At 35.7% G+C, this 15,473-nt stretch overlaps 1 protein-coding gene across 4 annotated transcripts in view; it reads right to left on the bottom strand.

Annotated features, from left to right (window-relative positions):
- STAM2 (signal transducing adaptor molecule 2) overlaps positions 1 to 15,473 on the bottom strand; it is a 53,363-nt gene that overhangs the window by 11,994 nt on the left and 25,896 nt on the right. For 3 of the 4 annotated variants that reach the window (XM_021076487.1, XM_013997328.2, XM_021076488.1), the window contains 6 exons: positions 14,194 to 14,263; positions 13,417 to 13,603; positions 5,547 to 5,641; positions 3,134 to 3,216; positions 2,910 to 2,997; positions 1,864 to 1,918 (listed from right to left, as the gene is read on the bottom strand). In XM_021076487.1, coding sequence (XP_020932146.1) covers positions 1,864 to 1,918; positions 2,910 to 2,997; positions 3,134 to 3,216; positions 5,547 to 5,641; positions 13,417 to 13,603; positions 14,194 to 14,263 — 578 coding nt within the window. The remainder of the gene's footprint in view (positions 1 to 1,863; positions 1,919 to 2,909; positions 2,998 to 3,133; positions 3,217 to 5,546; positions 5,642 to 13,416; positions 13,604 to 14,193; positions 14,264 to 15,473) is intronic. The other variant, XM_013997353.2, reaches the window with a different exon arrangement.

Here is a 15,473-nt window from a genome sequence, read left to right as displayed (position 1 = left end):
AGCATTAGCTCGGATTTGACCCCTAGCCAGGAAATTTCCATATGTCACGAGTGTGGCCCTAAAAAAAAGGGGGGGGGGCAAAAAATAAATAAATAAATAAAACAAAAATAAAACTATACTGTCATATGTTCTCTTTCTCTCACTATGTAGTATGACATCCTTACATAGATATTTGTCAATGACACGGCTTTTTATTGTAGAATATGTGGATGTATAATTTTTTAAACCAATCTCATACTGAAAGACATTTTAGTTACTTTCAAGTTTGTTGTTATAAATAACACTATGAAAAATACTCTAAGAGCTAAATCTTTGCATATATATTTATGTATGTGGCATAGGCCTGAAATTGCTAAGTTAAAAGATATGGATTATTTTTAGGCTCCAGTAAGGTTTATATAATTGCACCCCAGCCACAGCTAATGTAACACTGACCATTTTTCTTTTTAATCTTCTCCCATTTGATTATTCACTGACCATTATTAACATGCCTGCACTGAAACCAAAGAGTTGTATAAGTAGATATTCAATGCTTTCTCCAAAATAACACCAATAAAATATGATGAAACTACTACAATTGTTTCATTTATTACAACAGGGATTTATTTTTCATTTCCGTAAAAAAATGAAAATGAATTTACAAAATAATACCCCAGGGGGAAAAGAATCTGAAAAAGAATGGATGTGTATGTATGTGTAGCTGGATCCATTTGTTGTACAGCAGAAATTGTCATAGCACTGTAGGTCAACTATACGTCAATAAAACTTAAAAACAATCCAACCCCCCACAAAAACAAACAAAAACAAAAACAAAATGTCCCAGGGAACAAGATTACAATTTTCAGTGACTTGAAAAAATCTTGCTGTTACCACTCTGGTAAAGGCAGATAAGGAGTAATTCCAGTTCTTTTTTTGAATCTTTTCCCCAGCTTTACTGAGCTACGCAGTTCCTGCTCTCCTTGTACTGTTTGGTACACAAGTTCAGTAAACAGACTCTAGCATGGAATGATGAGGGAACACTAAACACCAACTCCTTCTGACTTAAGATTAAAGTTCAGAAGAATAAGAGAAGGAGGCAAAACTAAGATAGAAGCTCGAAACCCTAACAGTCTGTTCTTTAGTGTTACTATTCCTAAGAAGAGTAAGACTAGATGGGATAATGAAATTTAAAAGGACAAGAGAAATACAAGGAAGAAATATGAGAAGAGAAGGTATGCACACTGGCTTTAGACTCAGAAATACAAAGGACATTTCATTTGAAAGCTTCACAAACACTACTTCTCATGATATAAACAAGGCAATGCTTGCTTAAGAGCCCTATTCTCATTTTGTGCTGTATTCAACAACTTTCCCTTTCATTATTCATTACCCCTCCACTCCAGCCCAAGTAAGAAAATGAACACTGGTACCATTAAGAACAGGAATCCAGGAGTTCCCACTGTGGCTCAGCAGGTTAAGGCCCCAATGTAGTTTCCAAGAGGATGCAGGTTTGATCCCTGGCCTCACTCAGGGGGTTAAGTATCCAGTGTTTCTGCAAGTTGCAGCGCAGGCTGAAGATACCCTTGGATCTGGTGTTGCCATGGCTATGACGTAGGTCAGTAGTTGCAGCTCCAATTCGACCCCTAGGTTGGGAACTTCCATATACCACAGGAGTCCATTGTTCTATGTGTACTCTACTGCCATTAAAAAAATTGCTACTGAAATTAAAAGTACCATCCTGCTATCAGTTTGTAAGAGTTTTGGAAACAGAAACAATTTCAAAAGATTAAACCGTTTCACAAAAACTCCCTAGCTTAAAATTCTGCCAAAACCAAGTAAACGTAAGAAAATTAAACTTGTTACTTGCTGCATGAAGAATCTCACCTATCAATCTCTTCAAGTTTTTCATCTATCATTGGACCCATCTGTTGGCAAATGTCTGTAAATACAAAAATATTTTAAAATCTGGAAACTAAAAACCAGTTTAAGTCAGTTTCAGTAACTTTTAACACTAGAGCACCAATGTGCAACACCATGCAAAATACATAGAGAATTAAGTTTACACCAGAGAAAGGAATATAAAAGACCTAACTTTAATTCTATTCAGGACCAATATTAATGTCATGGGACCAGGACAAAGTCAAAATCAGAACAGAAACCCCACCATGTCCTCTGGAAGTGTGTTTACAGTACACTGAAATTTGGAATTACCTCAAAAATCTTAAAAATATCTAGAAAACTATTATTAGCTAGAATAAAATGAACTTGAGTGATAGAATATAAAATATATAATTATGTACATAATAGATATGAACACTTTTTACTTATTTTAAGCCATTTCAAAATTAAACATTTTATATATGTCTAAATGTAAACACTGATACAATTAATAGCACAATAATCTAGATTCATAACCAGACTTTCTTCTATTAAAAAAATTTAATAGTATTTATCCATTTATCACAGAGATTGTTCTCCCAATGGATTAAAAAAGGCATAACAACATTTATTTTAATTGCTTCAAATTTCTCGGAGACTAAAAAGATACACCAGCATGCATCAAATGATTATATTACAAAGTTAACACAGATCATGTATAACTTTGATACAAGAGAACTAAAAGAGGAATGAGAATTTCTAACATTCTGACTCGATTAATTTAATACGCTGTTATCTTTAATTCTGTCCTTTTTTGGACTGCAAATTTCACTAATGGGCTTATGGAAAAGTAAATACTTCCTTATTGAACAGGATAGGAGGGTTGGAGCAACACCTTCCAAGTAATATGTTTACTATTTTGCTATACTAGTCTATTTCCCTTTAGAGATTTCTAATCTCTGGAAGCAACCCAAGGTAGAAGAAATTTAAGACATTACGAATAGCTAAAACATTCAATAACATTAAAGTGATCCCTAATATTCACTTAGTACCTTCTAAGTCCAAGAGGTCCTGGGAGTCTGGTTTTGAATCTGTTGGATCTATACTCTGTAGTACCTGCAGGGCTCTATCCATTTTATCCTAAAAAAGTTAACAGGATACTTTACAAAGAGTTTTAATTTCAATGAATATAAAATTTACTCTTTGAAGCATTCTCAAGGACAACACATTTTAAAAATCTTGATAGTTTAACCATTAAACAAAAGAAGGACTCTACCTCATCTATATAAACAGGCTCAGGCTCTGATTTCTTATTTTCCTCCTCCTCCTCCTCAATTATATTCAATTTGTCCACAGCTGCTACGGAAATAAAGTAAACTTTCAGTTTCTCAGCAACTACTTTGGTGTATTAATCGTTAATTTATAAGTAGCCCGTGATCATCCATAAGAAAAAAAAAAAAGGAAAGCCTTTGAATAATCATCACATTTCATAATCAATAAACATTATTACATACGTTCATTCATTCATGCCACAACTATTTACTTAGCCCTTACTATTGTTCTAAGCATTGGAAATATACTAATGAATAAAACAATCTAGAATCTCTGCTCCGACGGAACTTACATTCTAGTGGAACAAGTAAGCAGTATTAATGGGGACTCATTACAGGCACTTTCCTGAACACTGTTATCAAGAGGGTAAACAAATGTATAAGAGAGTAGACAGAATATTATCTACTTAGCTAATTTAGGAATTAACTCCTACATTCTTTCCTGGCTATACAAAATTATTTTTGATATATACAAAAAGGTTATTTGATTTCAACCTAACTCTGATAATAGTTAAAGCAACACACGCACAAAAAAACTTTTCATAAAGAGAGGACTGAAAAATAACTTAAAAATATATAGAAAACTATTTATTTATTTATTTATTTATTTATTTATTTATTGGTCTTTTTTTTGCCTTTTCTTGGGCCCCTCCCGCGGCATATGGAGGTTCCCAGGCTAGGGGTCGAATCGGAGCTGTAGCCACTGGCCTACGCCAGAGCCAGAGCAACACAGGATCTGAGCCACGTCTGCGACCTACACCACAGCTCACGGCAACGCTGGATCCTTAACCCACTGAGCAAGGGCAGGGATCGAACCCGCAACCTCATGGTTCCTAGTCGGATTTGTTAACCACTGCGCCACGACGGGAACTCCAGAAAACTATTTAAATGCTCAATGTAGTACTGATATAATGAACTATATTTTAACAAAGTAAACTTTGGTAGAAATGAAATCATAATAAAAATCTATATAACCAAAGAATTTTTAAGTCCAAAACAGTTAGCCACTCATTTCATATATCTGTCATTCATACATGCCCTAAGGAGTAGAGCTCAGCATAACATGAGGATTTTCTGAAAACCCAGGACATTTTATACAACTGCCACTCAATCTCTTCAGTCTATGCCAAGGGGAAATCACTTGTATAGGACTCCTTGGGCATGGTCTATCAAGTTATTAAAACCAATGTCTTCAATCTTCATACCTACTTACAGAGTCAGACGAGAGGAATAAAAAGTATAAATACTGGCAGAGTACTCAGTATTCATCTCAATTTCATTTTAACTGAATGCATCACTCCACCCATACAAAGACGATGTTAAACACAACGCAGAGAGACTTCAACTGAAGTTCTTTCTCTAGAACTATAAGGATTAGCTGTAATATGTCCAGGAGTGAGTCAGTACAGGTATATTCTAACGGCAGACTGGTTGACCTTGGCATCCTAGCTCTATCATCTACTAGCCACGTTAAGGTCAACCTCAGTTTCCTTATCCTTAAAATGCAGTAACAAAAGTACCCATCTCAAAGACTTGTGAGAATTAACTAAAACAGTGCAAGCAAAGGATTCTGCACAACACTTGATAAATTAATACTGACACACTACTGAGTAATTTTATTTTTGGTCCTCACCATTAATGGCATTATTAATAGCTGTTCTTTACACTCAGTTCCACCCAACTCCCAGCCTGCCTAAGAAATGGAAGCTTTTTCAGCATGTTTGGCAGCAGCTGAGAATTGTCTATGGCTGCAAAACTGAGTGGAGTTTAGAAGATATGAATTAGGAACCTACTGTCTGGATCACATTATTTTGTTATTATTCTGTGTTCCTTAGAATCAAATTAAGGTGAGGAAAAGCCTAAAACTTAAAGAGCACTCCTAACCCCTTGTAATCACACTCAGCCCTTGTGAACCAGTCTTCCAACCTCCACCCCACCACCTACCCACTTTGGTACTGTGCTTCAGTGATGAATAAAAAAAATATTCTTTGTACTGAACAAATGCAAACTGCCTCTGAAACCATAATTAGGTTGATTTAAATACCTACATTCGTATTTTATGCCTTATATGTACCTATGTACATTTTAATGCCTTGCATGTACATTTTTATGCCTTACATGTACCTATGTATATTAACACTCAAATGATTTAAAATACAATAAGGAAATAACTCTTGGAAATGACCTGGGAAAAGTTAACCCCTTAACCTGGTAAGAAGTAGGTTAAATTGTATTGCCTATAAATAAGTGACTTAAAACAACGGTAAAATGCCAATCTACTTTATATTCCAAACTGAACCATAAAATTTAAGTTTAAAAAACTTCAGTAGATTTAATCTTCCCTAAGTTTTAACTTACCTGCCTCAGATTCTATGTTTAAATTAGTTGTTACAAAATTAGATGGGAAGAGTCCTATTCCTCTGTGATTTTCTCCTTTCCACCAATTGGCATCACTGAAAATGTAATACAAAAATGTCATTTGCTACTCTGTATTTCAGTACATTAGTGTAAAGAGTAATTAAAACAAAAATTAAATTTAGCCTACTTTGGAAATACTAGTTCAAACCCCACTATATTTAAAAATAGGTCTTCTTGGGGAATTCCCATTGTGGCTCAGTGGATTAAGAACCCAACTAGTATCCATGAGGATACGGGTTCCATCCCTGGCTTTGCTCAGTAGATTAACGATCTGGTGTTGCAGGTTGCAGAGAGGTGGCTTGGATCCAACATTGCTGTGGCTGTGACATAGGCCAGCAGCTGCAGCTCCAATTTCAACCCTAGCCTGGGAACTTCTATATGCCACAGGTGCCACCCTAAAAAGCAAAAAATAAAAAACGAAAATAAAAAAAATAAAAGTAGGTCTTCTTAAACTTAAGAGACATAGAAAAGCACAAATAAACATGCATACTCCCATACTTAAATTTAGAATGAATTAGTAACTTACATTTTATTCTGATCTTTAAAAAACCCGAACATTACAGATAGCACTGAAATTTCCTTTATCAACATCCATCCATCATGCGGCCACCGCTGAGTTGGTATGCCGCCTTCCTTCAAGTGTGTATTTTATTCGGTTACCATAAATGTAAACTCTATTACACAAATATCTATGTTATCTCTATATATCTAGAGCCACCTCTATAAATGTTAATCATTACTGAGCCTTTAAACTTTTTGTTAATACCTTTCATATCTTGTTTATTCCTTTTAAAGATCACACAAATATGGATGATTCATGCAGGGGAACATTTCGACTATTTCCAGTCTTTCACCCTTATTAAAGGTTGGGGTAATAATCATTCTAGATTTCAGGGTACACATGCAACAATTCTCCAGGCTTATTCACAGACATGGACTTGCTGGGCCACAGAACATAAGCATTTTCCACTTTACTAGTACTACCAAATGCTCCCTAAAGTGGTTGTGGCAATTCACTATCCCCCTTTCCCTCAGTGGCATGTGGGAATGTCATTTTCGCTCACACCTGAGCAGAAGTGTCCAAATAACACTTGATATCACAGAGGAGAAATCATGTCTCACTGCTGTGCTCCTTGGCACTGCCAAGCATCCACAGTTTGCAGGCTGCCCAGGGTGCCTCTTCTGTAAACTGCTCCTTCATATCTTCTGTCCATTTTTTTTTCCACTGGGTTGTCTCTTTTCATGGACATGTAGGAATTCCTTACATATTCTGAACAGCATTTGTTTATCTGGATTATGCAAATACCTTCTCTCAAATTGTCACTGTCTTTCAGCATATGCTTATGATTTCTCTTACTGCATGTTGTTGTCTGTTCCTGTAATCAAATTTAGCAAACTTTCTGGTTTACACTTGGTAAAAAAAGAAACATTCCTCTATCCTGGAATTCCTAAATCTATTCTCCTATATAATTGTTTAATAGTTTCACATTTTCTTTTATATCACTCTCCATGTTTAGGTCTGTATTTGGAATGAAATTGTATGTAATATGTGAAGCTAATTCAAGCCATTCATCCCAGCAAAATTAATAGTACATCACTTTTTCTATTGATTTATGATAGCTTATCTTTCAAAGAACAAGCTGTTATCTGCTCATGAGCCTATTTTTGGATTCCATTTTGTTGCAGTAATCTACATATTTATGTACTATAGCTTGTTAATATGTCCTAATGTTAGTCAGGGAAAGTACCTTCTTTATTTACTGTATAGCTTCACATTTTCCATATTAATGTTAAAATTAAAATATTTTTAAGTTCTCTGGAAAAAAAAAGTCCTATTGGGCTTTTAATTGGAAATGCACTGAATTTATGCATTAATATTGGAAAACTTAAGTCTTTACAATATTAAGGTTTCTCCACCATAATAAACATGGTAGCTCTCTCCATTTATATTTATATATTACACATATTTATATTTCTTTACATCCTTCAAATACTTTATAATTTCAAGTCCTTAGATAGCTTTGTTAGTTCTATTTATTCTCAGATTATTCATAAATTGTTACTATTGAGAATGATACTACATTTTTTAAGAGTTGTGATTAAAGCACACCACTGATTTTTGCATACTGAGCAAAAAAAACCAACAACCTTGATGAATTTTACCAGTTTTAATAGTTTGATCATTAATTCTTTTGGATTTTGTAAATACACATAGAATCTGGAAATGGTAATTTTGTCCAGTCTTTTCTAAAAATTTGACTTAGTAGGCATTCTTTAAAATTTTTTTAAAATTTTTATACAATTTTTATTTTATTTTTATTTATTTATTTATTTTTTGTCTTTTTGCCATTTCTTAGGCTGCTCCTGCGGCATATGGAGGTTCCCAGGCTAGGGGTTGAATGGGAGCTGTAGCTGCCGGCCTACACCAGAGCCACAGCAAGGTGGGATCCAAGCCGCGTCTGCAACCCACACCACAGCTCATGGCAATGCCGGATCCTTAACCCACTGAGCAAGGCCAGGGATCAAACCCGCAACCTCATGGTTCCTAGTCAGATTCGTTAACCACTGAGCCACGACGGGAACACCATAAAATTTTTATACAATTTTTAAAGGGTACACTCCATTTACAGTTACTACACAATATTGGCTATATTCCCTGTGTTGTACAATATGCCCCTGTAGCCTATCTTACACCCAATAGTTTGTTCCTCCCACTGCCCCATGCCTATACTACCCCTGACATCCACTTCTCTCTGGTAATGACTAGTTTATTCTTTCTGTGAGTCTGAGTAGGCACTTTTTTGGGCCACGCTTGCAGCATGTGGAAGCTCCCAGGCCAGGGATTGAACCTGGACCACAGCAGTGACTCAAGCTGCTGCAGTGACAATCCTGGGTCCTTAACCCACTGTGCCACAAGAGAATTTCCTGAATGAGCATTCTTAAAGATGAAACTTCAGAATGAATTAACTACTATGATTCTAAAACACCCCTTCATTAAAAAAAATACCACAAAGATATACAAAAGGCTAAATATCAGCCAAATTCTTAAAACCAGAAAATAACTGATGTATTGACAATTCTAAGCTATCACATCTGCTGATGTTCACATAAGATGAAAAATTCTCCCACAGGCATGTTTTTTAAGTTGAACTTTCCATTTTAAAAGGAAAAGTTGAACTCAAAGGAACTTTTTTTGGGGGTACACTTTAATTATTGAGATGTAGCTGATATTATAGATAGATGTAGCACAATATTATATATAAATTTCAGTGTACAACAGTGATTCACAATTTTTAAAGGTTATACCATTTATAGTTATTATAATGACCATATTCTGTGCTGTACCATATACATTCTTGTATCTTTTTATTTTATACATGTAACTCTTAATCTCCTACCCTACCTTGCCCTTCCCCTGTTCCCTCTCCCCACTGATAACCACAGTTCTGAAATTAGAGGAATTTCTATATAAAGCAGAGAACCCAAATCTGTTGAAATGGATGCATGAATTATATTTGAACCTATCAAAAATTCCATGTTGGTCCCACTTTCTTAGCGGCCCAACTAATCAATGTAGGGTAATTTCCTTCCCAACCACTACTGTAAACTCTTTGATGAAGAATAACAAAGTAGGCAAAACAATCAAATGGTATATTGAAGCATGACTCCTACCCAGCCCTAACTCAGCTTTATATGACAACCAGTTGATTCTATGGAATGTTTATGAATATTCATTCAAATATCATTCAATTTAAAGTTCCTAAATTAAGGTAACTCAGCAATTTTACATAAACTGTCTAATAATTAAGAAAAAATTTAAATGCCACCTTTATGAGTTTTTTATATTAAGAGATTATATTATAGCTGAGTGAAATATGATACAAACTTTACTTTCAACATACTGATTATTCAGCTAGCATTTATGAAAGCCTACCAAAGAGGCTAAACACTGAAATTACAAAGATAATTAAGACACAGTTTCTGCCCTCAAGAAATTTAAAATCCAGTGCAGTATTTTTCAACCCTCGCCTACCAACTAAGAACGTGTTATCTTGCTTCACCTTCTGGGATTTGTTTTCTCCTCCCACCCATGGAAGTGCTGACCCCCTTCAGTATCAACTCATCTGGTGGGAGAGACATGTAAAGAGGTAACTATGGGAGTTCCCATGGTAGCTCAGTGGAAACGAATTAGACTAGTATCCATGAGGACTCAGGTTCGATACCTGGCCTTACTCAGCAATTGAGGATCCAGCATTGCCATAAACTGTGGTCTAAGTTGCAGACATGGCTTGGATCTGGTGTTGCAATGGCTGTGGTGTAGGCCAGCAGCTACAGCTCTGATTTGACCCCTAGCCTAGAAAGCTCCATGTGCTATGGGTGCAGCCCTAAAAAGACCAAAAAAAAAAAAAAAAAAAAAAAAAGTAACTATGATCCAATATAATAAAAAAATGCTATCCAGAGTTCCCGTTGTGGCTCAGTGGTTAACCCAACTAGCATCCATGAGGACGCGGGTTTAATCCCTGGCCTTGCTCAGTGGGTTAAGGATCCAGCATTGCCGTGAGCTGTAGTGTAGGTTGCAGACGCAGCTTGGATCTGTTGTTGCTGTGGCTGTGGTGTAGGGCGGAAGCTACAGCTCTGATTCGATCCCTCGTCTGGAGACCTCCACGTGCCACAAGTGTGGCCCTAAAGAGAAAAAAAAGACAAAAAGAAAAAAAGAAAAGAAATGCTATCCTTTCTGTTCAGGAAGCGTCAAGAGCACCGAGAAGGAACTCCTCACTCTATGGGGAACTAAAGGCTGAGAAGAAATGACAGACTTCTCATAGGATGGAAAATCTAACATGGGTTTTGAGGGTTAAGAAGACACTTGCCAGGAGGAAAAGGAAATTAGGGCTATGGAAATAAAAATGACAATTGCCCTGCTGGCATTATGGATAAGCAAGAAAATAAAAGTACAAAGAAACAAAAAACTGTGCATACTTAGTCAAAAACCAAAATTATCCTGTCTCATTTTAGGTCTCAATAAGTTACTGACTTAACTAAAACAACCTGCTGACTTTTGCAATGACAGTGACTAAAGATAGGTGATGCCCTTTGTGGATATGAAAATTATGTGAGCAAAGTGCTATTTCTACCACAAACATACAACACTGGTAATCATGTGCGGGTCTTTTCCTCAAAATACCTGTCTTATTTTTCAATTTGGGGAGCCATCCTTCTGAAGCCTGGACTCCCCTGCAAGCCCTGCAAGTAAAGTTCTTCTGCTAAATGTGTTTGCCTCTTTTGACAAGCTTTCCAGGCAGAGAGAACCAACAATGCCATAGAGGTCTAATCACAACACAGCATTTTTAGAACTGCAAGAATTCCACTTATTATTTGAAATGGTACATACAGAACAAACAAGGAATGGCGAGATAAAGCAGTGAAAAGCTTTTTTGCTATACTCCATTAATAAGAAATATGTGCCTTGTCTATCAGCTCACTGTTTTGTAAACTGAAGTCAAAGAAAAATGTGTTTTCAAGGGACTTCAAGTTCTATATGTGAAATTTTATATCTACTTTTGTTTCAAAAGCAATATAAAAATAATGGATACAGCTATATTCTAGATCATCTAGATGACCACCTTCCAGTCTAAGACTGCCGTTTAATACCCACGTTCGCATTTGCATATAAAATCTTACCAGTGATAACCAATCACCCAAAAGGACAATATTTAACTTGCATGTGTTGACGAGCATATCTATGGCAATTTTAAGATTAGGGTCTCCTAACATCAAAACAGCAGAAATCAACTACATGTTCCATCGTGTTCGTGCTGCATTCTCCTAGCAGTTACACAGAAATAACCCTTAATTGAAAACTGTATTATGAATCTAAATTATTTAATGAATTTGTGCTTTAATTAGACGTCAGTGAAAAGGCACATGCACCACAATAACATAACCCTTTACTCACTTCAAGCCTGAAGACCATAAAGGATACTTAACACCAAAGGACATCAAGGGATATAATATGTATGAAGGAATCACAACAATCACAGAAGACAAAATCAGAGAATTGCATCATCACAGCACTGTAGAGGACAGACCTGCTAAAGCCAAATGATGATGCACTTGTGCCACAGATCAGTATTGTATTCACCTGTGAGGAGTAATATACTTTGGAATTTTTCTTATTACATAAAAGTAATGTTCAAAGCTTAAATCTTAAAATACTAACTTGTCATTTTATAGTTTTTTTCTATTTATTTTACAAATGTTCCTAGTTTTATACTTGTATAAGGGTATGAGAAGTGTAAACCTAAATTCTTGTACAAATATGCTAACTCAAACTATACTCAGAAGCCTGACATTTCTGTCAGTGTTCAGAACCTGTGCTACCTCTTCACCTTCATATGTATTTACTCTCCTTTAAGGTTCATGTGCTCCACTCCAAATGATTATTTTAAAAAGAAGAGAAAAAAATGGTTTTCTAGTGCTACCTTGACTGTTTAAGAATGTAAGAGACCTTTATCTTCCTGTTCTCAATTTCTTATAAAAATTTTCCTGTCTTTTCAAAAATCAAAGTTCACCTGAAAGTGACCCCCCTAGATAAGCCTTCTGTCCTAGAAGCTTATACAGGGGTGACTCTGCTCTCTTCTGGACCCCAGCATTACTTACGGCATTCACAACCTGCATCCCACATAATTACCTGTAAAGTAATTTTAACTCTCTTACTTTTTTCTAGGGTTTATAAAGAAAGAACTGTGTCCTCGTTCATTTTTTATTATAAACACAGCATATTACATAATATTTTCTCAATAAATATTGACTGCAGCTAAGTAAAACCATTTTGTGTATCTAGCCATAAAAAAACTACATATATATATATATGCATATATGTATATAAGTGTGTGTGTGTGTGTGTGTGTGTATATATATACTATCCCTACTAACTTTTTTTGTTTTTGCTTTTTAGGGCCACACTTGGCGGCATATGAAGTTCCTAGGCTAGGGAAGTTCCCAGGTCACATTGGAGCTGCAGCTGCCAGCCTATGCCACAGCCACAGCAATGCCAGATCTGAGCGGGGTCTGCAACCTATACCACAGCTCACAGCAATGCTGGATCCTTAACCCAGTGAACAAGGCCAGGGATTGAACCCTTATCCTCATGGATACTGGTAGGGTTCGGGACCCACTGAGCCACAACAGGAACTCCATTACTAAGTTATTTATAATGGAAACCAATACATTTGCAATCTCTGTTCATAGCAACAAGCTGTTAGGTCTCACTCTTGTGCTAAATTCCATCATCTCCTTTTAAAAGCAAAGTAAAACAGAATTAGGCCCAATATAGATAGATCTATTCTTTATTAAAACTTTAAGTGATAGAGAAATTGTGAGGGAGAGGCAGCAGCAGATTAAGAATTGGGGAGGAGCCAAGCATAGTTTTTGGTTGCTCTGATCAAAGGTAATATAGCTGTATTTCTTCCGAAAGTTTTTTTTTTTTTTTTTTTTTTGGCCAGTAACCCCCAATGTAAATGCATTCAGATAATTGAATAGTTCTATGTTTCCCAACTGTGATAATACACAATATTATTTAATAAAATTTTAATACAAGGCATAAAGAATACTTTATTATCAAATTTAACAAAAAAATAAGAAACTCATATTACCCAGGCTAACTAATTTTAGAAAAAAATAACTAAGGTAGAAAAGGTTCTATTACAATTTAAATACACCAAAGTCAAAAGCTGAATATCCAGCACTCTAAATTAAGGATGTTATACTCAATAACTTCAAAATATTCCAGAAATAAAAATTTTAAACATACCTGTCATCCAAAACAATAATAATTTCACCATGTTTAAAGGTGAGTTCATTGTCCTCAACGGCTTCAAAATCATATAACGCTCTCACTTTCCTTGCAACTTTATTATTTAACTGAATTTCTGCAGATGGATATAAGGATTTTGTTTCTGTGTGCTGCTGCTTCTGCTCTTGCAATGATAATTCAATAGCTAGTTTGAAAAATCAAATTGCAGAAAACAAGACCGCCAGAATTAATTCTGATTTTTTAAACTTAAAAAATTATGTAATAGTTAATAAGAATAAATCAAGTGAATATTTTATTTGTCTAATTAAATGCTAAACAGTTTTCTTGCGGGGGAAAGGGGACAGGCAGAGAATCATGATATTTTTTAAAATAAAGTTTTTGCTCATCTCATTCCCTATTATCACAGTCTGTCATATACAGCAGCTATTATTTTTATAGCAAACAGATTGTGACATTATAATATGGGTAGCTTTCCATATAGGACAAGCCATGAACATATTTCTGTGCTTGACTCATAACTTTGGCATTAAAGAAAAGGTGAAATGTAATCTCTCCAAAGGTAGAACATTAAATACATATTACTGACAAGGATTATGAATTCAATTATTCTCATATCATGACAACTGTTTCCCCTACTCTGTAGACCTTACTAGTGTTTAGATTTGCAGTAAAATACTAAGAGTAAATCCAATTTAATTACAATTATTTCGTAAATTATTCTGTCAAGGATGTTTTAAGCAACACTAAATTACACATGCTTGATCCTTTCTTTACCTTTAGCTATGTCTTCATCTTCTTTGTTTTTGTTTGATGACATTCCATTCTTGGCAGCGGCTGAGACAGTCTGTAAATGTACAAAGTAAATGAGCACAACTACTCTTTCAAAGAAAACACAAGCTCTATGATTACTCGCACATGCTGATTAAAAAAAACAAACTGATGTAACGAGTTTCACTTAAAAGTGAAGGTCTTTATGACAATTTTAAATAGCTGTTTTCAAATACTAAAACAAAACATCAGAATTTTCAAGACAATATTATAAACTCACGAAGGGCACAACTGGCTTATATTTTGCATAATTCTTAGTATCTGACACAGAACTTGGCATACAGAAGGCACTTAAAGGTGAATCTTTCCTGAATGCAGTTCTGCTCAATGGTCTAAGGTCTCTTATTCAGTGAGAGTTGCTACACTGCTGTGGGCACTGAGCTATACGAGGAGCAGCAGCAAGAAGCCATGATGATGACTGAAAAGAGAAGAGGGAGGATGCAGATAACAGGTGTAGCTCTAGGTAGACATATTAAGGCTCCTTTTACTACTCATTGTGTCTGAAGGTGGTGGCTCTTCAGGTAGAGCAGAGGTCATGCTTAAACTCAAAGGAATGGAAGACAGAGGTGTCCAAGATTCTAAACCATCAACCAGTTCTTTAACACAGATTTTTGAGAATAACCTGCAGAAAGGACAGAGCAGGAAAATGCTAACATTTTATAAGAATTCTACCTCAAAATTCTACCTTGAACCCTTAGGCCGATCAATTATAAAGGTTCTTTCTGTGTCTCCAGACTATAGTCTAAAACAAGTGTGCAGTGCTTCTCTTAGTCTCCTTCCCTATCCTAACATTAACTGGAGAACAAGAGACACTGAGAGCAAAACCCAAGATACAGCTGCGTTTTTCTCATACAGACCTAAATAAACAATCAACTCTCTGACTGATTATCCCTACCTCCACCCCTGTCCTACTAAAGCTATCCCCCATGTCCCCAAATAAATTTCCAGTCTTACAACTCAACCCATCTTATATGTAAACTAAACCATTCACTCCAGGCATACTTACTCTTCTACAAACAGGTCTTGAGCTTTCTCAAGTCCATGAACCAGTTCCTGTCATTTCTCCTTTGAGGACCTCTTTACTCCTCTCTACATACTGAAAAACACTCCAGTGTAACAGTTCTACTCTTTACCTTCTTCACCATCCTAGCCTCTAGTTACCTTTCCCTCCTGCCATCTAGTCTTTGTACCCTTCATCCATATTTATCACTTATAATTTAGTTATT

This window comes from Sus scrofa, chromosome 15, assembly GCF_000003025.6.
Source record: "Sus scrofa isolate TJ Tabasco breed Duroc chromosome 15, Sscrofa11.1, whole genome shotgun sequence".
NCBI lineage: Eukaryota > Metazoa > Chordata > Mammalia > Artiodactyla > Suidae > Sus > Sus scrofa.
Note: the sequence above shows the minus strand (reverse complement) of the source record. Positions and strands in the feature narration are given on the sequence as shown.